This window comes from Varanus komodoensis, unplaced genomic scaffold (assembly GCF_004798865.1).
Source record: "Varanus komodoensis strain SLA01 unplaced genomic scaffold, ASM479886v1 scaffold12, whole genome shotgun sequence".
In the NCBI taxonomy this organism is placed as follows: Eukaryota; Metazoa; Chordata; class Lepidosauria; order Squamata; family Varanidae; genus Varanus; species Varanus komodoensis.
Window position 1 is genome coordinate 23,953,492 of NW_025335349.1, and position 22,648 is coordinate 23,976,139.

Below are 22,648 nucleotides of genomic sequence, written 5' to 3' on the forward strand. Positions count from 1 at the left end.
AGTGTGTGTAGAGGCACTGAACTTGGAGGCATGTGTGCATCCAGTATATGTAGCCAAACAGAGCTACAGCAATCTCTCCTACCCATGTGACTCACCCAGGGTATTTGTTATAGACAGTTGTTTTCAGCTGTCTAGATTTAGTGCTAGGAAGTAGAAGAGGCTGGGACATCATCTGGATACATTGTAAGCCATCAGGCAAAACTCCTCTCCACTCTGGGCATGCCTCTTTTTATCTTCCAAGGTAGCTGATGTGGTTCTTTCTGCTGTGAGGAGGGTAGGCTGAGGACTTGGCCTTTGGAGTCCCAGCACATGTGAAGTAGCAAGGCCCATCAGGAACAATTTTCACCATAACAATATAACTTTGGATACAGCCCCCCTCAAGGGGTGAAAACATGAAGAGATGAGTTTCTTGAAAATTACTGTAAATATATCAAACATCATAGCCTCTGCCTGAAACGTTAGGGAGCTGCTTCTAATCTTAGAAGACCAGCTTTTTTGCAGTATTGTGCCCTTGATATGTGTTGGACTACAATACCCAGCATCCCTAGTAGGCTCTTGCAGGGCAAAATATCTCAGCAGCACAAGGTTGGCCAAGGCTTAAGTCGATATTAAGTTGCATTTCTATCCTGCCATTTTTCTTCATGTGAGGAACCCAAAGTGTTTTACCTAGCTACATTTTATCCTCACTTTACCTCATTTTATCCCCTGTGCAGTAGGTTGGGCTGAGAGTGAGTGATTGGCTCAAGGTCACCCAAGGAATTTCATGGACAAGTGGAGACTAGAACCCAGATCTTCCAGGTCCACAGTCTAGGACTCTATCACTCTTTCAGTAGTACTGGGGCAAGCCAATCGCCTGACTCAGCAATAAGCCTACTCTCCTATCAGCAGCCATCCATGTTCACTTGGAAGTAACTCCCACTTTGCTAGGGCGTATTTCCAAGTAAGTGTGTAGTATCAATAGCATGCAGGAATTAGCTATGCAGTTCTGTTTGAGCAATTTGAGATTCAGCTGGCCAAGTACCACCCGCCAGTAGCTCCGTAAACTGACTTGTGAGATATGTCCAGGAGGGACCAAAGGTTATGCAGTCCTATGCTAAAGTAGCTGTGAGGTAACTGTGAGTCTCTTGAAGACCAAATCAGGGCAATTGTATCTGCCCTTTTTATGTGCAAAGCCATACTCTACAAAAAAGGGAAGGGAATAAATCTCCCCCCACTTTGCCTTTGCAAACCAAGGTGCAGTCCTAAGCACATTGGACTTCCATTCCTTGCATCTGCTAGCCAGCACAAGTAATGGTCATGGATGCTGGGAACTGGAGCCCATCATCTTAGGAATGTACCTGTTTGGGGATGGCTGCTCTAGCCTTACTGTCACTGACATAATAAACATGTTACAGTGCAGCAACTGTAGGACCATTGGACTAATTTCCCAGGCAAGCAAAGTGATGCTCATGGTGTTACAACAAAGAATATTACCCTACATGGAGAAAGAAATGCCTGAAGTTCATGCCAGATTCTGAAAAGAAAGAGGTACTCAAGATCTGAAGCACACCAAAGAATTTCAGAAGATTGGTATGCTTTATAGGCTACAGCAAAACCTCTGATTGTGTCTTTCATGAGAAGCTATGTATGGTCCTGAAAGAAATGGGTGTGCTGCTATTCATGAGGTTGCAATAAGTTGGGTGTGCCCAATTCATAGGGTTGCAATATTGGAGACAATTTAATGGCCTGTAACAACAACATAAATTATTGAAAGCCCTCCAAGATGACCTACCCATGCCAGGGCTGTTCAGCTGTTGTAATTTCCAGGCTGTGGCTTTCTTTATGGAGTCAATTCATTTGATCTTCCTTTTCTACTTCTGCCTTTCATTCATAGGTTGCCATACCTCAGAGACCACTTGATGGCATATAACAACAGTACAATTCTAGACATCTACTCAGAAGTACATCATATTCTGTTCAAGGAATCTGATTCCCATCTTCAGGATTTCAGACTTACTTACTTACTTAAAGTTTTTGTATGGGTCCCCCTTGCTATATAGCCTCGGGACAGCTCAAACAATTAAATTATGATGCAAAAGGAAAGGCCTACAACACCAAGCATTCCCCATGAAGAGCACTGTAGGATTTTTTCCCCCTATCTAAACATGATGTGTTTGAAACATGACTCTTGGGGAGAGGTTTGTTAATACCTTGGACTGACAGAAAAACAAGTGGGTCCTAGATCAAATCAAACCAGAGCTTTCCCAAGAAGCAAAAATGACAAAACTGAGGCCTTCATGAGAAGACAAGAATTCTTGGAGAAGACAATCGTGTTAGAGAAAGTCGAAGGCGGAAGATGAAAGGGAAGCCCAAATCCGTAAGGAAACCACAGCCTTGAACTTGGGAGAGCTGACTAGGAGCTGAATAGAACTGTCATGGACAGGACATTCCGGAGGGCCTTCATTCGTAGGGCCGCCATAAATCAGAAAGGACTTGACAGCACATAACAGCAAACATGAATATGCTTGCGCTTTTTGAAGTGCCATGTACTACAGCACCATTTCAGACGGTCTGTACTCGAAGGGGCCTGGTCTTTGCCGTGAATCATTGCAGGCTCTTCTATTCGTTTCTCACAGTTCCTGTAGTTGGCTTATCAGGAGCTTTTTCTGCCGCTTGGAAAAAGGAGAGGTAGCGCTCGCATGAGATAGCCGCAGTTTAACCAATTATCCGTGGAAACCTCGACCAGGACAAACAGAACAAGAATCTAGAGGCGGTGACTTCGGCACACGGAAGAGGCCCTCAGAGACCCGGAAGTCGCTCTGGCCTGGCCCGGAAGTGGCTCTCTCTCCACCTTTCGCTCTCTTTCTGCCGCCATCTTGTGCCCGGTTCGTCTCGTACAGTAAGTTTCGTTGTTTCTATCCGCTTCCATCCGCCTCTGAATGCGCTTTGGCCAGGCGAGGGAGCCGCCGCTGAAGCTGGGAATGACTCGGGCTTCAAAGGGTGACGCGCCATCGGCGGGCGAGTAGAGCCAAGCCTCCGGGAGCCAGCGGCGTTCCCGCAGACAGGCCGCTTGGGCCACTTCGGGTTGTAAGGCCTGAAGAAGGCCTTGGGAAAAGGGCTTCGGTTCAAGGGGAACCGTGGCAAGAACCCCAAAAGGGACGCCCGTTGGGATTCGGTGGAAGACGGAGTTCTCTGCAAATGCCAGAGGAGAAAGTAGTTTGGGAGGAAGACGCGGCTTTTCAGTTCTTACCTAGTTGGGCAGGCGCGTGCGCCTTCTCTGACTGAGGACTTTAGTCTTCTGATTTAGGGGTCAGTGATTGGGGGACCTCGGCAAGTTCTGCTCCCTAGTCTTCTAACTGTGGTGGAAAGGAACCGCGAAGGAGCTGCGAACACGTCTGGATGGATCGGGGCCTTGCTTCTCCCCCGCCTCCCCCCGGTGTGTTCAAAATGGTTCCAATCAGTGGTGTGATGGTGGTAGCACTGTGAGGATATTGACTTAGTGAAATTAAAGGAGTAGGGGTTTGTTTCCCCGTTGAGCTGTTTGTTGTGTCTTGGAGGAACGATATGCTCGTGCATAAGAATTATCTACAGATGAGAGTGAATGAAAGAGCGCGCCATATCATAAGTTTTGATACATATGGTGGATGAGATCAGAGGTCTGTGTAAATCAGTATTTTGGTTTCAACGGTATCCAGCCAAATGTTTCTAGGAAATGTACAAGCCAAACGTACAAGCCACTTCCCATTTGCCCTCAACACCTGGTAATCATCATTACTGTCATTGAACGTCAATATTTGGTTATGATAGCAAATAGTGGGGCATGTTTTAAGCTTGTGTTAGAGTTGAAGATGTATCTCTGGACTTTCATAGCTCTCCATAATACCAGTGTTGCTGCTCATGTAGCTTTGTTAAGTTAGAGTAAGAGGTTGTGAATCAAGGCTTTAAAAGGCCATGAATCTTTAAAAACCCTTCAGTAAAGTAAGTTGAAGAAGAATGCTGGTATTAAAAAGTAGCTCCCACAGTTGAATCAACAGGTTGTATACTTGTTGCATGGAACAACAAGTAGAATGTAACAACTTGTAGAATGTAACTTTCTGTTGATTATTTATTGGAGATGATTGTTCATCCTATTAGCAAAGGTGTGAAAATAAGTGAACATTTACAAGTAATTGGATATACAAAAGGATCTGAATTTTTTAGCTTCTAGTTAAATGTATGTTTAAGGATTTTTTCAGGATTGCTACCTTGAGCAAATTTCACCTAGAACTAGTTCAGACTCTGGGCAAAGTTGAGCAGTGTATAGGCTAAAGCATACCTGATGATAAGGATAGATAAAGGTTGTAAGCCAAAACATTTAAAAGGCCACCACTCGTATAGGGGACAGTAGTTTAGCTTCTTGTTTATGTGTAACTTGCCTGATTGTAGAGGAACAAAATCTTTGTTTGATAAACTGGGATATTATTTGTTCTGATAATTATAGAGGGAGGAAATGACTGATTTTTTTTACTTTTCTCCCTTCCAGAAATGCCTGGTGAAGCCACAGAAACTGTTCCAGCTACAGAACAGGAACTGCCACAGCCTCAGGCTGAGACAGGTTAGTGTCTTAGATAATTAATATGTCTTTAAAAATTATCCTGAAACTCATCCAGTCAGCCAGTTTGACTTAGCCAGTAAAACCATTTTGGAAGATATTTAAATGGAAGACTGCAATCCTGCATACACTTACCTAAGTGAATCCCATTAAACTCAGTGGGGTTCCTTCTGCAAATATATGTATAGGATTGCACTACAAAAGATTGCTTGATTGAATTCTTGCCTCTGTTGTGACCTGATTAGATAGGCTTAGGGAAAATAGAGTTTCCTCAGTTTCAGCCCTCCATCTGCAATATGGGGATAATAGAACCCTACCTCACAAAATTGTTGTAAGGTTACTCAAATAACGTTTGGGAACACGAGGAATGCTATATAAATGTTATTTTGACTTTGAGGCATTAAAATAAACATTTTGAAATAAAATGTTCTTTTGTGCCTTTACCACATTCAGTCTCTTCCTGGTTGGATGAGTTGCAGGTTTTCTGTCTGGAATATGGCTGCAGCATGCTTGAAGTGAAACACAAGTTGGATAAATCCAGCTATCCAGCTTTTTTCTGGAGGTTTTAAGAGTATGGCATACTAAAAAAAACCCCTAAGCTTCTGATTTTATGTCTTGGTGTCCTAACTAGGCGTGAGTACCCAATGAAACATTAGGGACTTGTGGCTCTTGGCTTTCCTAACCTGGGTCAAATGCTAGATACTTGCTTAATGGTTTGGAGATCTCTTTCTGCCTTTGGCCTTTTGTAACTGAGTAAACTGAAGTATCTCCATGTAGATAGGTTTCTCAGTGGATATTTTTCACTTTTTTAGAGGTCTGTAAGCTTTCTTTGGGAAGTAAAAGGTTGTTTAATTAAATGGAAGTATGCAACTTTGTCATATTTTCAGGAGCTGGAATGTTTATATGAATAATTCATAGTTACTTTGCCACTCTTACATGCCCTCTTATGAAGGTGACCATTGTTTAAGGTAGAGTAGATTGCACTAGTGTGGTTGTGGAACTAAAACAAAGAAGAAAAATGTGAATTGATCATACTTCAGACCTAGAATTTTATGTATTACGTTGAAAGTAAGTAGATTTTAAATGGATAGATTGCTAATTCTCTCCATAATGTCACTTAGCTTAATTGTAAAGCAAGGAAGCACATTATCTTCTTTTTCTAAAGCCAAAGGATTATGTGGTTTGGCACTTACCAAGTATCCTGCACTTGGCCTTAATGCACAGCTGATAAAATATGTTGACAGTGAAAGTACTTAACTGCTAGTGGATTGAGACTGTAAACCAATACTGCTTTTAAAAACCTGGTTGTAATTTGAAGTGTGTATGCATGCATTTGCAGGCATAGGCTGATCTATATTCCTGGGACTCACTAATTATCAACCCACCCTACCCCATATATTACGTTTCCAACTGTCTGTCTTGAAGGTATCGTGGATGCTGGTTAGCAGAGAACCAGATTTCCTTGTTTGCTACATTTCTGCCTGGAAGTTTAGGGGACACTGCATGTCATTGTGACTGAATCTCAACTATACACACCTGCGCATGGGGATGTTGTACACTGCATGACTGGTAAATGCAATGATTTCTGTCCAGGGGTGGGAAATTGACTTGGAGATAGGGAGGAACTGTGGAGTTCTGTTGAGTGATAAAATGTTGCTCTATGGAATGAAACAGTGGCTCCTCTAAAGCAAGCAGCAAATGCATGCTCCTCTCTAATGAGGTGATCAATTGAATTGAGTCACAGTCCATGTGGGTATTTAGCTGTCCTTCTGTCCTAGCAGACTGTTCATACTAGGGTGCTGTTTCAGCACCCCTGTAAGAAGACAGGACTTGCAGGTGCCAGTGTTGTACTTGGCAGTGTGTAGAGCAGCCTTCCCAACCCAGTGCAGTCCAGGTCTTTTTCATGACAATTGTGAGCATCCTTAACCATTGGCCAAGCTATCTTAGACTGATAGGCATTGAAGGGGGCACCAGGTTGTGGGAGACTGCACATACATTATTAGAAGTCTGGGCAGATAACTGGAGTACAGCAAATAGATTTTGGTTTGCTCTTGGTTCTTCCTTAAATTAAGTAGTAATAAAAGAGCTGCTTTGCCAACCCTACCCACACAGAACCTGGAATGGCAGAATTGGTTCTTAGGTGGCACAGAATACTGTAAATACTGATACAGCTGGTCCAAATCCATTGTTTCTGACTCATATTTACTAGAAACCAGTATGTGGAGTATTTCCTGGTTACCAGTGAGATATAAACTGTGATAGTTTGCTACTGCCTTTGCCAGTTCAGCTACAGTTTTCTAGTTTTTCCCAACTGACTTGACCTCTGTGTTACCTCATGGTGCAAGGGTTGTATACATGACTGCTGAGACACAGTGAATTCAAGCTAGTTTGACTTCATACATATGTTAAAATTAAAAAACTAGTATTCGCAATATGCACATTGTCACCTTGCCACCAGTACCACAGACCTAAAAAGCACCATTAGAGTTGGTGCTCATCTGGTCCAAATATGTTAGTTCAAATAATACCAATTCTCATACAATGATGACTCATTTTGTCATATTTTTCACAGAAGTTGATTGACCCAGAATACTTCATAGATGAGGGTTTGCATTTTCAGTCCTAGTACTATTAGTTTCTGGGCTACTGAGGATAATTTGTACCTTTCCCCACTGCTGGATACTTCTTTTTAGGATTGCTAAGCACCTCATGGGGCATGTGTAAACACTGTTGTGTTTCCTGGGTGGTATCTGAACAGTTAACACTGTTGCAATAACTCCAGCTCCAGTTCCTGGGGCCCCTGTGGAAGTGATGCTGACAGCTGAGGAGTCCAAACCAGTTGCTACCAAGAGTCCTGAGCTGGCAGGCAAGGGTTCTCAGGCTGGGACTGCTGTAGAGCATTCAGGTAGGTCTCAAGTTAAAACAGCAAGATGGGGTTAAAACAACGACTTTTTATGAAATCAAAAGCTATACAATAATTCTAGCCCCTTACGGTACCAGCTCATTTTAAACTGAGGTCTTAGATTTAATCTTTCTTCCTTGCCAAGTAAAGAGCAGAGATATTTAAAAGTTCTGTGCCCTCAGTTGGTCAGTAAATGCTACTGTTGTTCCTGAAAATAGGTTAACTTGAAGTGTCCCTGAATACATCCATGTTGTCCTGTATTTCAGGCAAATTAGATGTGTGTGTATGCAGGGGATGTAGCCATAAAGGTTGAAAAATTAGGCGGAGTGAGGGCCTATCTAGGCTATCTCCGGTAGCAGCTCAAGCTTCACAGGTTACTTTTAAGAAATAATGTTGCATCCTTAGCATGGAACCTGTAACTTCCTGGTTCTGCACTGAGTCTTTTCCATAACTTGTTTATTTAATGTTGTGCATCCAGTTCTCTGGCTTTCCCATCTTATACCTTTTCCAGCTCACACCCAGGATCTAGTGCACAGCATTAAACATAAGGCCACTGACCTATTTATGTGACTTCCTTCTAAAGTTTGGTAGGCTGTTAAGTAACCAGTAGGAATGAGCAGTTGAGTTGCCAATACAAAGCACCAGCTATTGTGATTCCTCTGACTCTTGTCAACAAGGTACTTGAGGCAATCACAACAACATTGAGGCTAATTATCTCAGTGCCAAAGCTTTCAACTTTCCTGCTGGAAAGCTTGAAACAAAAACCAAAGCTTCCAGTACAAGCAACTTGCATTTCTGTGGAATGGCTATGATTTACATAGATTGGCAGCCCTTCTGTTTCCATAGGACAATTAGAATTAAGATAGTCTGAGTGGTTGATTAATCTGGCATTTTATGTCACCCTTCTGCTATGTACATAACTTGAATTCTGGGTGTCATCCTAGTCCTGCTGTGAAGCAACACAGCCCACAATTGAAGAGCATTATCACACTAGTAAAAGCCCTTCACTCAATCATAGATGAACAGTGCAGAATCATCTTTCATGTTGTATTACATTCTGCAGGAGTCACACAAGATAATGCATATTTTCCCATGTAATCAGACTTCAGTATGCCATCTTCTTTGTGCATGACCCCATACATTAATGTGTCTCTAGGCTTGTTTAAACCAGTTCATGAGCAGACTTGTAGACAGTCCTACTGGAAGGTTGGTGATTGGTCAGTTTACCCTTTGAGACCTTGATGGGACATTTCTTAGAGTAAGGGACTGATGCTGTTAACATCCATTTGAGCTGATGCTGGCGTGCTATTATCTATTCTCCAAGCCCCACACCATCTGTTCAAGAGGTAGAAATTGTAAATTATATCTTCCCTTTGCAAGTTTATATTAATTTTGGATCCCATTTAGGTTTGTATAATGGCAAACTAAAAGTGAAAGGCACTTCTGTTCAGGGACAGGCAACTCTCTCAGTAGGCCTCATTTGACCAAGCCAAGAGAAGAGACCCTTCTAGCTTTTCTAGCCCCTGAATTACAGGCAGTCCCTGAGTTATGAACGTCCAAATTATGTACAACCCATACTTATGAAAAGTCATAAAGCTCATTAATTTTAAAAAATTGCTGTGGGTAATTGTCATCATAGAAAGGAAGTGAGAAGGGAGAGAGGGAAGCCTCCAAAGCATGCCTTCCTGCCCCGCCCATCCGGACAAGGGAATCTCGCCAGCATTCCTTGCTGCAAGAGGAGACATGGGGGAAGGGGCGGGTTGAGATATTCATGGCTTTTCCAATTTCATGGAGATCCTGCCCCCTAACCCCTGTAAATGTTGAGGGCCAACTATATGTGATCCAACTTACATAGAAACTCAGCTCAAAGACAAATTGCCTTTTTCTCAGGAACAAAACTTGTTTGACACTCAGAAACTCTCTGCATTGGTCTGCTCTGTAATAATGTATTACTCTTGTTCATTTAGCACCAGCCATTGCTGCCTTTTCTGCTGGCGCTTCTGAAGCGCTTGCAGCCTGTTTTTCTGAGCCTCCCATTCAAGCATCAGGTATTTGTTCTTAATCCCAGTGTGTGTCTCCTTAACAATGTTTTGCTGTGCTGTGTTAATGCAGTTACATTAACCATGGCATTTAGCAAGGTGGAGGTAGTGTGTTGGTGGGTGTCAAAGATCTTGAAATCCTGACTCTTGAGTTCTATTCCTAGCTCTTCTAATGATGTAAGGATCAGATGCAAGTTACTGACCTGGTTCAAATGATATGACAGCGCACTGTGGCTTAATTCCATACAGAGGCTATCATATTGTGTCAGGTGCCCATAAGCGACTTATTTGGATGGTACCTGGCTTGTAGTAGCTTGTTATGCTATGCAATACAGGTGACAAGGGTTGTTTGAAGTTAGGCAACTCTCACATAATCCTAAAAGAAGCAGTGCATTATTTGAGGATTTTCTAACAGTCAATCTAGCTGCCTGATTTGCGTGCCTAGCGCTACACAGCAGCCCACATGGATGTCATGGACTGTCATGTTATGCAAGTCAAGTCACTGTGGAGAGTAAGAACTTCCCTCAGGAGTGACAGTCTGTGATTAATATAAGGAAATGCATGATGAATAGCTCTAAACGTTCAGAGTTGAGGGTTTGGCTCTATTTTGTGGACACATGCTGTTGACAGGCACACAAAATGGTGTTTAATGGTACCAGCATTGTAGTTCCAATGCTTATTAGAGAGACTGTTGGCATTTTGTGTTCCCTGAGACAGACTTCCAAAGTGCTGCCCTTGGTATCCTTGATGTATGGCATGCTTATGTTTCATGTTAAGAGTTTTGTGTAACCTTGGCTTCACCTTGACATTATATGATATAATTGTGAGAGGAACTCAATTTGATCATACCTATTATAACTGGTCTTTCTTGGACTAGGAGCACATAACACATAAGTGTCTCTCCTCACAATAGATTGCAAACCATGTTTCCACATACTGTTTTTGTAGCCAAATTAATCTGACTGGTACAGCAGCCTTTGCTATTATAAATAGAATCTTTGCTACAAAGCTAATTGCAGTGATAATCTGTTTAATTGTCCGTGTAAAACACCTGCACCTGGGCACAACATAGAATATTAAATGCCACCAGTTTAGACATTGCAGCTTGTTTTATAGCACATGATAAGAATGATCAACCAGGTATTGATATAATAGGGTTGGATTTGTGGTGAAAGATCCAACTAGAGAGGTGACAACAAGTTGGGCTTAGCTGTGACACAGTAACATATTTTCAAAGAACTTAATCTTTCACGTGTCCTCTAGTGAAATATTCACACTATTTTAAGTACTGTGGTTACAAAGACATGACTGATGAGGGGCGGTTGTTCAGATAATTTTTCTGGCAGCAGCTCCAGTAATCCTGTCCCACAGGTAACTGAGCAATATTTCCATGTAGGAAGCTCTAGATAACTAATTTTTTTCTTCCCCAGTATTTTTCTTTGCATTATTGATTCACTTTTTCTCTCCTTTAGCTGCTGCTTCCGGCTCTTCTGTTTCTGGTGCTTCCTCTTCATCCCATGACACTAATTTTCCCCTTGCAGGACTTTGTGTGGCACCTGCTGGCTTTACTGCTTCACCTGGACAGGTTTTCTCACCCATGCCAATCACTCTTGGTCCCGCTTTGCCACCTAGTATTCCAACTGTAATGACCCAGACTCCTCTGCCTCCTCCCCTGAAGCCTCCAAATTTGGCTGTTTCTGCACAGATGCTTTGTCCCTCATCTCCAGACATTTCATTAGATTGGCTCCCAGGTCAAACAGGTTCTTCTGACTCTCTCAGTGTGGCTGCTCCAGCTTCCTCTGTGAACTCAGTGCCAACAGCTTCCCCACTTTCTCAGAAGCCTCCTGTCCAAGCTCCTCCTCTCCAAGCTCCTTTCATTCTCCCTGTTGCTCCTGTATCTCCTTTGGCCTCCAGTCCAGATTCTCTCATCTTTCCAGTCAGTCCTGCATCCCCTGTCACTGCTCTTGTTTCAAACCAGATGCCCCCACCCTCTGATCCATCTCCCCTTCCTCCACTGGCTGCAGTTGCTTCTCCCACATCACCACTGCTTCCTGTCCTTAGTCCTGTGATGACGCCTCCAGTTTCTGATATTCCTGTAGGCCCTGCTTCTGGTCCGGTGGCTCCTGCTTCACCTTCAGTCCCCTCTTCCCATGTTGCTGAATCCCATAGCACTGCACCACAGCCTGCTTCTCCTAGCACACCTGTAAGTTCTGCTACAGCATCTCTTTCTCCTGTTCCCATTGCAGTGACTACTCACAGCCCCATGGCTTCTTCTGTGCCCACATCTAGTCCTGTGGCCCCTGCAGGACCAGCAGTGGAACCTTGTTATCCCACAACTCTTTCTTCAGCACCAGTTTCTGACCCCATGGTTGCTGCTTCCTTCCCCATGGCCTCAGCTCTGTCCCCAGCTGCCCCTCCTATGCCTCTGGCAGGCCCTGCTCCTAAAACATCAGTGTGCAAATCACCACCTGCAAAACCTGTTTCCCCTTCGCACCCTGTTTCTGATCCTGTAGCCCCAGCAGGGCCTGCATCTAAACCTGTGGCACCTACAAAGCCACCTGTGAAACCTGCTTCCCCTTCAAAACTTGTTTCTGATGCTGTAGCTCCTTCTGTGATACCAGCAGTGCCACCTGTACAACCTTCTTTAGACCCTGTAGCTCCAGCAGGGCCTGAGTCTAAACCAGCAGTGCCTTCAGTGCCACCTGTGAAACCTTCTGGCCCAGTGCCACCTGTAGTGCCACCTCTAGAATCCACTTCTGACCTTGTGGCCCCAGCAGGTCCAGTACCCAAGCTGGTGGCACCTACAAAGCCCTCTGTGAAACCTGCTTCCCCTTCAGCACTTGTTTCTGACTCTGTAGCCCCTCCAGTGGCACCAGCAGTGCCACCTGTACAACTTGAATCTAAACCAGTGGTGCCTTCAGGGACACCTATGAAACCTTCTTCTTGCCCTGTGTCACCTCTGGAACCCTGTCCTGGCCTTGAGGCCCCAGTAGGACCTGCATCCAAACCAGCAGTGCTTTCAGGGCCTCTTGTGAAACCTGTTTCTGGCCCAGTGCCACCTGTCATGCCACCTGCAGAACCTGTATCCAAGCCAGGGGCACCTAGAACCCAATCTGGGAAACCTGCTTCCCCTTCAGCACTTGATTCTGGTTCTGTAGCCCCTTCACTGGCACCAGTTGTGTCTTCAGAGACACCTGTGAAACCTGCATCTTGCCCTATGCCACCTTTAGAACTTTATGGCCCTGAAGCCTCAGCAGGACCTGTATCTAAGCCACCTGTGCTTTCAGGGCCAGCTGTGAAAGCTGCATCTGGCCCTTTGCCACCTCTGACTCCCTCTTCTGGCCCTGTAGCCTCAGAAGGACCTGCTTCTAAACCAGTAGTATCTTCGGAACCTCCTGTGAAGCCTGCTTTCCCTTCAGAACCTGTTCCTGACTCTGTGGTGTCACCAGTGCCACCTGCTTTGGGCCCTGTGGCCCCAGTAGGGCCCACATCAGAAATAGCAGTGTCTGCAGAGCTATCTATGAAACCTGCTTCTGGCTCTGTTTCACCCCTGAAATGTACTTCTGGCCTTGAGGCCCCAACAAAACCTACATCTGAACCATTGCTTCCAGCAGCACCTCCTGCAAAACCTGCTGACCCATCAGAAACTTCTTCTGGCTCTCTAATTGCAGAAGGACCTAGTCCTAAATCCTTTTCACCTTCAGTGCCCCCTTTGAAACATGATTCCCCTTCAGCACCTGTTTCTGAGCCTGCAGTTCCTGTTTTTGCCCCTGTTTCTAGCACTGTAGCCCCTTCTGGGTCCCAAGGAGCAACTGTTTCTACACCTTTGGCACCTGCAGTGCCTTTTGTGAAACCTAGTCCTCCTTTAACACCTGTAGCACAAGCAGTACCTTCTCAGCCTGTGATTCCTGTTTTGACTCCTGTCCCTGACACTGTGCCTACCACTATGGCTCCAGTAGAGTCTGCCCCCACCTCAGTGGCACCTGCAGTGAAAACCCATTCTCTTTTGCCATCTGTTTCTCACTCTGTGACTGCAAAAGGAGCTGATTCTGGTCCTTTGTCCCCTCCTGTGGCTGTAGCAGCACCTGCGTCTAAACCAGTAGCACCTGCAGTGCCCCCTGAGACATCCACTTCTGGGGCTTCCTATCCCCAGGTCCCTACTTTGGTACCTCTTTCTGGTCCTGTGGTCCCTGCTTCCTGCCCCTTGGCTTCAGCAGTGCCTGTTCCCATAGCTCCAGAAGGACTGGTGTCTACAGCAGGACCTCCTGGTTCTGTAGCTCCTCATCTGGTACCCATTTCTGAACCTGCAACCCCAACTGTAGCCCCAGGAGTGATTGCTTCTAGTCCTGTGGCATTGACTTGTGCCCCTGTAACTTCTCCTGAGGCTCCATCAGTGCCTGCTCCTAGGCCTGTACCATCTACGCTGTCCCCTGCAGCAACTGTTTCTGTGCCCCTTCCTGTGACTCCTCCTGCTTTTCCAACATCTGTTTCTGACTCAGTCACCCTTCCAGTAGCATCTGCTATCCCTCCTGCCACTGAGACCCTGACTTCTCCATTACCCCTTCCTGTATCATCTGCTGCCCCATCTTCTCCTCTTATTCTGATGACTTCTACCCCCAAAACACCAGTTGCCCCCGTTGGCTCTGCTGCATTAGTCTCCTCTGCTGGGGATATGGTGCCTCCACAGAAAACAGCATCTTTGCCTCTTGCACCTGCTGATCTGTCTGTTCCTGCCTCAGCTGCTTCACCTGCACCACCTCCTGCTTCCCCTGTGAAAAAGCTAGCTCCCTCTGTGCTTCCTAAACCATTGCCAGTTTCATCTGCATCTGGTATAGTTCCTGAAAAGCCACCCAAACTCCCCACCCCTGTTTCTGCTATCCTTGATGACGACGAGCTGCCACCTCTGATCCCTCCAGAGGTGCCTGCTGGGGAGCCACCTCTGCAGCCAGTCCTGGTGGATTTCTCTCCTAAACCAGCCATGGCTCTTGCTGAGGTCCCAGCAACTGCTTCTGTTCCTCCTATCAAACAACCTGTCGTGAAGAATGACAAGGGTATTTGCCTCCTTGGTTTGCTGTGTGCATGGATATCACAGAGTGCTCACTGAATACTAATCTGTTTGTGCAGGGAAGAGACACTGAGTCCCCTCATGCCCTCTGCTTTGTTTGTTAACCTAGAAAATTAGCAGTTAGAAGTGAATTTAACTAAGCCAAAGTAAGTCCAGGCTGAACTGGAAGCAGTCTCTGTCAAAACCAGTTGAAGGCCTCTTAGTGTGCACTTTGGACTTGAGATTTATGCATAAGCATATATGCTACAAGTGACTTTCTTCACACACTGAGCATGTTGTGGGTGTCTTACAGGAGATGTGACGTCAGCCTTGCCTTGGCTGGTATTTCTGGAATAGCACTAACCTAGAAACTCTAATCACAGCTTTGTTTTCTGTAGCACTTGCCGTCCTCTCAGCTTGCAATCTTCAATGCTAGTACTTTGCTTGTGATTGGATATCCAGTAGATCTTAAGTGCAGCTGCTTTGAGTGAGATGTTCATAGATTTAGCATGTTTTGCCAATTCTGTTATGATGTAATATTTTACCCTGGCTCTGGAAGGAAAAATAGTCCCTCATTCATTCTTATTGTGCATTGTCTGTATTTGTACCTGCTCTGGTACATGGGGATTTTGCTTTATGTCAATAGTTTTTCTGTTAAATACCTATTGAATAATATGCATGCTGGTGTTAAAGTAGTCTGTGGTTCTTTCTAGCAACCAGTTACTTCACTTTAGTCTGAATATACAACTAACAGGAAAGATGCTCTGGGGTTGCATAAGCTGAATTAGCTCTTGAATTCATCTGCCAGTAAGAGGAAAAAATCATTTGTACTGGTTCCAGAAAAGGGGTAGCCTAGATATTTTCTGGAGCTTTCACATCAGTGGTTTCCTCCCACTTGCATTAGATCACTCGCATGCTGCAGTATATAGACACATGAGTCAGCATTTCATTGAAATGTGGAAGGGAATGTGCTGTATATGTAACTAAAGATGACAATCATATAATGGTGGCAGGGAGGGGTATTTGGTGACTCTCCTCTTAAATTGATAGCAGTGAACTTAGTTCTAGAATCTTGAGATAAAGCATATCCAGCTCACTGTTAAGAAGTTGAGCTTTCAAAACTTGCAACCTTTTGTGGATTTTAAAAGGTGAGAAATTAACAGGTGGATTTTAAAAGGTGACTAAATTAATTTAGTCTTTGAAATACCTTTTTTCTTTCATAGTAGCACAATTTGGGTATTGTAAAATCTTTCTAGAAATATGTCATGGGCTCATATATTCCCCCTCTTATGAATGTGTCTTCCTTCTGCAGTTTGTAGTAACCAAAGCCAGCCATGACCTGGCAAACTGAATTTCCAAACCACAATTTGGAGGTGATCCCAGGTAGTGCTAGCTATAGTTTGCCCAATTTAGTTACCCTGGCAAACTACAATTATCACAAAACTGTAAAAGCAAAGGAGAAAGGGTGGGGATATAAAAGTCTCCAGCGCCTTCTTAACATTCAAATCATGGTGTTTTCTGCTTCTTAAAATCCCCATTTAAAGCAACGGTGATACTCTAATCCTAAGAATTCAAGTAAGACTTTATTCCCAGAAAATTTGAAGTTCTCTTTTCTTGGATACTTTCATTCTCAAACTCATAAGACCTAAACAATATCTCTACATAATACTAGTCTGCCTTAGAATATCTATACCTTCTAGCTGCAACTCTTAAATGAAAAACACTTTGAAATTCTTTCCTTTCACCTCCCATCTCCCATACATGCATGCTCTTGTTCTGTGATAACTGAAAGTAGTGCCTGTCAGTTTTCAAACGTTTCCAAGAAATACTACTTTGATTTAGTTTGAGAGAGAGCACATCAACAGGGGTTTTTGTACACTCTTGTTGCCTAGATGGAGCAACACCAAAGCACCTGTTTTTCCCATCTATTGCTGCACAAATTAAAACCACTATTATATAGAGCACTGCCACTCTAAAATTATTTGTTTGTATATTGCATTTTTCTGTATATAATTCTGTTGCTTTGCTACCTAGCTTGGAAATAAACACTGACAGAGTATTCTGAAGTTTGTAGATTTGATCATGAAACTTTAATCTGTGGTGGCACAATAAAGTAAAAGATTCCACCAAGTGGTAAGCCCTTCATGTTTTGCATGGACCTGTCCACCACACCTGGAAGAGGCCAAGTTAGAAAAATTATATGCATATTTGTTTCTGTAGGATCTGGAACAGAATCCGACAGTGATGAATCAGTGCCCGAACTTGAAGAACAAGATTCCACGCAGGCCACAACACAGCAGGCACAGGTGAGAAGGCACAGGGTTGTATTCAGTGGGCATCCTGGAGAGGGCCACAGAACATTGATCTGGAACCAAATGTATCAAAGGCCTCACATTATTAACAATCCCAGTTTTGTCTGCCTGCACACACTCTTAACTAGCATCTTAGTTCTGGGGTGGTTTTGCCCCACCGCTATGTATAGTGCTGGCTTGGCACAGTAGGTAACATACATATTGTATCTACTCTGCTAAATGTTCCAAGTTTATATGTGTAGTAAATTGTATTATACATTAAAATTACTCTTTACAGCAAAGGTGTGGAGCATCTTTTGGCCTAAGATATTGGGGGAGGTGGGCGGGCACTGGTAGGCAGAGGCAAAAGAGGTGGGACCAAAATACCAGCATACGTCAGCTTAAAGTATTACCAGTAACTACATCATAGGAGAAGCATTTCAACCATTAGAATGGAGGGGGGAACATCGCAAAAGCTGGGAAAACAAACAGTTGGGCAGAAGGGGTGGAGCTGATGGAAGGGGGTATGTCCATCTGAGGGAATCCAGGGGACTGGATTAGATCATCCCACCACCAGCCCAGAAGACTGGATGTGCAAAATAAGTAAAGTAAAATAAGAAAGGATAGTAAAAAATGTAGTAAAATAAGAAAAGCTAAGTTTAAAATCATAGAATAGTTGAGTTGGAAGGGGCCATAAGGTCATCAGGTCCAATCCCCTGCTGTTGCAGGATACAGTTTATACCATCCCACTCATATGACTGTCCAGTTTCGCCTTGAATGTCTCTAGTGTGGGAGAGCCCACCCCCATTCTAGGCAACTGGTTCCACTGTTGCTCTGACAGTGAGGAAGCTTTTCCTGATCTCTAGCCTGGGTTGTCGCAATTTGACTTGATTATTCCATGTCCTGTACTCTGGTATCAGCAAGAAGAGATCTTGACCTCCCAAAGTAAAATAAGAAAAGCATAACATAATGAAAAAGGCCTGAAGAAGTAGTTTGTAGAAGTTTTGATATGGATTATTACTTAAGACTACATGAAGTTGCTAGAAACAGTATTTCAGTGACTACATGGATAATAAAATAAAATAGCTGGGTTTCGGTATTATGAAAAATAAAAAGCAAACAGGGTCTGTGTGGTCAAAACTACTACTGTTAGACTTCGTGGGTTTTCGCAATTCCCAGTTTTTTCTGTTGCTCAACCCCCCCCCTTTAACATTTAGTCTAAAGATGTTATTGAAGAACTTGAATGCTAACTGCCCTTTTATGACATTTTACATACTAATGCAAACTGTATTGGCCAACTGTGGTTTGAATGATGGTTATTCTATCACAGGCCAGTAATCAGTTTCACTAAGCATGTATTTTGCTTCTGAAAGGATTTGGACTTAATAAATCTCCAGGAAAAGATAGTTCTAAAGTTATGTAGCAGACACTAAGAGCACCTCTCCACAAGCACTAGTCCCAACCTGGTACACAGATAATGTAATTGTCTGTTCCTGGCCAATATCTGAAGTCATGCTAGAAAGAGGAGCAGTCCCTTAACCTGCCTTCCAATTCTCTGATCCTTCTGCTTTGACTTGAAAAAATTATAGGATAGATGTGTATGTGCATATCAATTTGTCCTCTTATTCTAAGTTCTTCACTTTTTGTGGTCTTTCAGCAGGAATTTCTTTTAATCCCATTTTCTGTCTTTTATTTTGGCAGCTTGCAGCAGCAGCTGAAATAGATGAAGAACCAGTAAGCAAAGCAAAACAGAGCCGGAGTGAAAAGAAAGCACGGAAGGTAAGACCAACATTATAGAGATGGCTGAACTACGCAGTAGGCTTGTTCGCATTCTTATTTAACCCACAGTGAGGCCGTGTGGCCTCAGTTTTTATTATGAATCCTCCACATGGGGGCTGTTGTATCATGCAAGGCTGGTAAGAGTCACATGACATGAAAATCTCAAGCAAGTGTAGCATATGCAGTCTGGTGCTGTGGCTCATTGTAGGTTAAATAGCTCATGATGTGCCATGCTGTGTTACTCAGATCTTTCCAGCTTCTGTTGCTTTGCTTACTTTAGCCAGCAGAAGTAAATGATACTCAACCTTTTGTTCCAAGAGACTACCATAGGCAATCATTTGAATACTTTGCTTGGGGTGTTCTTCCATTGACCATAAGCTTCAAGTAGATCTGATTTTTTTGCGTCTATTTTTCTGAGAAAGCATCCTCATTTTTATGGAAGCAACTAGTAGTGTTTTTTTGTACATCCCTCAGTTTCCGCCATGGGCTAGACTAGTTCTGATGCTCAGAGGCTTAACTTTCCCTCCAGACTTTCTCCTTTTGTTTTTCAGGCAATGTCCAAGCTTGGCCTCCGTCAGGTCACAGGTGTAACCAGAGTTACCATCAGAAAATCCAAAAACATCCTGTTTGTCATCACCAAGCCAGACGTATACAAAAGTCCTGCATCAGATACCTATATAGTCTTTGGAGAAGCAAAGGTAAACTAAGCCCAGGAATTCAAGGGATCCTTGAACATAGATTTTTGCAGGGTAGCTTTACTACTAACTAGATGAGCACATGGTGCAGTTTTCAGCCCAAGGGGCGAATTGGTTCCAGGCAAGCACATCAGCTGCATCCTAGCAGTGGGTGGGATCATATACTTAAATGGGTGAGGTCATTCCCCTCCTGGCATATGGCTTCCAGTGATTCGTCATACTCCATTTGTACACACTGACCCTAGTGTGGGCTTTTATTTTACAAATGGTGTAAATACAATGGGGGTGGGGTAGCAGGAAACATCTGTTTATCTCTGCAGTTATCAGATATTTTCAGCGAAGGGAAGGTAGGGGCTAAGGGAAAAACTGTCTGACTCAACAGGTGCTCCTCAGAGGCTGTATTTGATCTGTAAGCCTAAGATTCTCTGTCCTTGAGCTAGACCTTTGAGGCTCACAAGAAACACTGCACTATTCACTGTGGTGGCAGGGGGTTGGTTCTAAGCATTCATTGAGGACCAAAACATCTTTCTGCTGTAAAAGCTGCCATTTGGATTTTCAGAATGCAAGCGGAGCCCTCCATCCTGCTTGCCTTTCTCATTGTTAATTTTCTCAGTTGTAGCAGCATCACTGACTTCTCTCTTCTCATCCATATGTACTAGATTGAAGATTTGTCGCAGCAGGCGCAGCTGGCTGCTGCTGAGAAATTCAAAGTGCAAGGAGAAGCCGTTTCAAACATTCAGGAAAACACACAGACTCCCACCGTACAAGAGGAAAGTGAAGAGGAGGAGGTATGCCATGCACTTGTATGAGGCCAGGTGCCTGACCCCTCATGCAACTCAGGACATGAAACCAGCAGTCCCAGCCAGATCACAGTGGTTGCTCCATGACACTTTGGGCATACTGCAAGCCAAGAAGGGCCTTCTCTGCTGGTTGAACGTTCCTTGATGTCTTAACTACAGCTAACTGTGACTACAGGCTAGGGTTAGGGTTTACTAGGCTTGCCTTTGTTGTCCTTTTTATTACAGCCCAGTGGTCCTTCGTGTGTTCTCAGTTGTTCTCAATTTCCCCATTGTATACTGAAAGCCTCCCCCTCTCTTGTGAACTTCCAGCCTTCTACAGGAGGCATATTTTGTTCCAGCTTCTTTCCACGGTTGAGCAGCTATAGTGCCTCAAAATATTCCAAGGTTCACACCCAGCTCATTTCCAACTGAGCTTCAGCCCATGGCACTGCCTTTGCTGCGTCTCAGCTTCATGCTGGAAACTTGAAGTGTTATTTTTCCTATTTCTTCAATCATTGTGGCGGCAGAAGGGGGCTATGCCCATTCTTAAGTGAATGATCTCCTTAGGATCCCCCCCACAAGAACTGTACCAGAATTGCCACACCAAGAATTAATAATACAGCTGTTGCTCTTGTTTCAGATATTACCAGAAGGGGGAATAATGCAGTGGGTACATTTGCACTGCATGCCTTACAGCAAACTAGTGACTCTTAATTGTACTGAGGCTAAGAAAACATCACCCCTTGTGAAATGAATTCTCATGCACTTAGCTGTCTTAGCAACTGAAAGCAGCTGTCAAAAGCAATGAATACCATTTTACTGGCAGTATAACTGCCCTTGTTCACGTCACTATAGGCAAGCCACTTCTCTAGCATTGGTAAGCAGTTGGAAATGAGCAACAATTGTTAGTATAGAGCCCAGGCCAGGGTGTGGTGGTTGAGCTCTGAGTGTACGTAGGGAGTGCATACACTTGCCTGTTTGATGATCACCCCTTCCATTGCTGTTCAAGCAGTGGACTCTGTAATTGTGGTGGAAAAGAATTCATTCTGAATGGTTGGGGCTTACCGAACGCATTCATTTCTTTTATTGAGACACGTTCATACTTATGCTCCTTAGGTTTTTGTAAAACCACCATTCTCCATTTTGTTCTTGTTCCTCTTTTTATTATGAACACTATGGCAGATTTAGCATGCTAGAACTGTGGATTAACTATCTAGTATTTAACTTTCCTACCCCTCCATATGATCATGCACTGCTGCTAGTGTTTGGTTTACCAGATTAAGCATTAAGAAAGAAAGAATGAGTTTCTCAAGGTCACCAGGTGTCTACAGCAATAACTTGGACTTCATTGCATATTAGGGAACCTCATTACATATTAGGGAACCATTATAGTTATTGTAACGCCTTTGGTTGAAGAGCATGTTTAAGTTTTAAGAGTCTTCACTGAATCCCTGCCACTTCTGCTTGGCAGAAAATGACGTGAACAGATGTCCTGAGACATAATCTCTTTCCATCCAGGTTGATGAGACTGGCGTTGAAGTGAAAGACATTGAGTTAGTAATGTCCCAAGCGAATGTTTCCCGGGCAAAAGCCGTCCGTGCCCTGAAAAATAACAGTAATGATATCGTAAATGCTATTATGGTAAGTGCTTGACTGCATGTTGTTTGTGGCTAGACAGTAGACCTGCATAGGGAATAGGTGGAAGAGGGCTCCATGGGCATTTTATTGGTTCATTTAACCAATCATCTCACTGGAAAATATTTTTTGCTTTCTTCTGTCTGTACTTCTGCTAATTGTCCTCTAGAATACGAGACAAAGTGTGTCCAAGGAGACATATATGCTGTAAATATGTTTAAGTGCTATGATTTAGCTTTTCAAAACTGCCCAGAAGTATCTCGTTGGAAGCAGTTGTTTTCTGCTTAAAAATACAGTTCCCAAAATTCTGGGGGCAGGAAGAGTATTCTTGAGTCAGTTGAAGCTTCTAGTGTAAATACAGCCTGTGTGTTTTCTGGGGAAAGAGATAAATACATCAGCACTCAATGTTATATCCTAGGCAACTAGTTAGGAACAAGGCACTGTATCTTTGCCTGCCCATGTCTGATTGCTTTATCACAGCTAGAATTACACCCTCTATGTTTCTTTTCCTCTCTGTCTAAAATCATAGGCAGCCATAACAATAGTCTTCAAGGTTAATTGGTTGGGCATGGTAGATAAACAGTTTGCCTGGCTTGCTGTAGTGAAATCCATGAATTTCCATATCCCACCATCTGGGAATGAATGCAAAGATCCTGACTTGCCTCTTTCCATTTTTTTCCAGGAATTGACGATGTAGCCACCCAGAAAAAGAGATTTTTTTTGGTGTTACAGAGGGAAATAAATTGCAGCTGAATTGACAATTTGTACTATTTCTATCCATTAATAAAAGTTGTGGTTTAAAAGTTTTCACACACCTGTTTTTTTCACAACACACATCATTTCTCAATAATATAAAAATGTAGTTGTGGTTGATAATGTAGGTCTGACCACCTGTAATTACTTTTGATTATTTA

At 43.6% G+C, this 22,648-nt stretch overlaps 1 protein-coding gene across 9 annotated transcripts; it reads left to right on the top strand.

Moving 5' to 3' along the window:
• Window positions 1–2,776: 2,776 nt before the first annotated feature.
• Window positions 2,777–22,540, top strand: NACA (nascent polypeptide associated complex subunit alpha). 9 transcript variants are annotated; one of them, XM_044421857.1, is made up of 11 exons: window positions 2,777–2,878; window positions 4,502–4,573; window positions 7,353–7,475; window positions 9,440–9,520; window positions 10,984–14,562; window positions 16,776–16,861; window positions 18,548–18,625; window positions 19,177–19,323; window positions 19,980–20,108; window positions 21,618–21,740; window positions 22,417–22,540. In XM_044421857.1, exons 2-11 carry the CDS (start codon window positions 4,504–4,506, stop codon window positions 22,429–22,431), a joined length of 4,431 nt encoding a protein of 1,476 aa, XP_044277792.1. In that variant the 5' UTR covers window positions 2,777–2,878; window positions 4,502–4,503; the 3' UTR covers window positions 22,432–22,540. The 9 variants fall into 9 exon arrangements, with proteins under 9 accessions (XP_044277792.1, XP_044277797.1, XP_044277798.1 ...); XM_044421861.1 differs by lacking the exon at window positions 2,777–2,878 and adding an exon at window positions 5,996–6,139 and having other exon boundaries at window positions 7,264–7,475; XM_044421858.1 differs by lacking the exon at window positions 2,777–2,878 and adding an exon at window positions 5,996–6,139 and having other exon boundaries at window positions 7,329–7,475.
• Window positions 22,541–22,648: the final 108 nt, after the last annotated feature.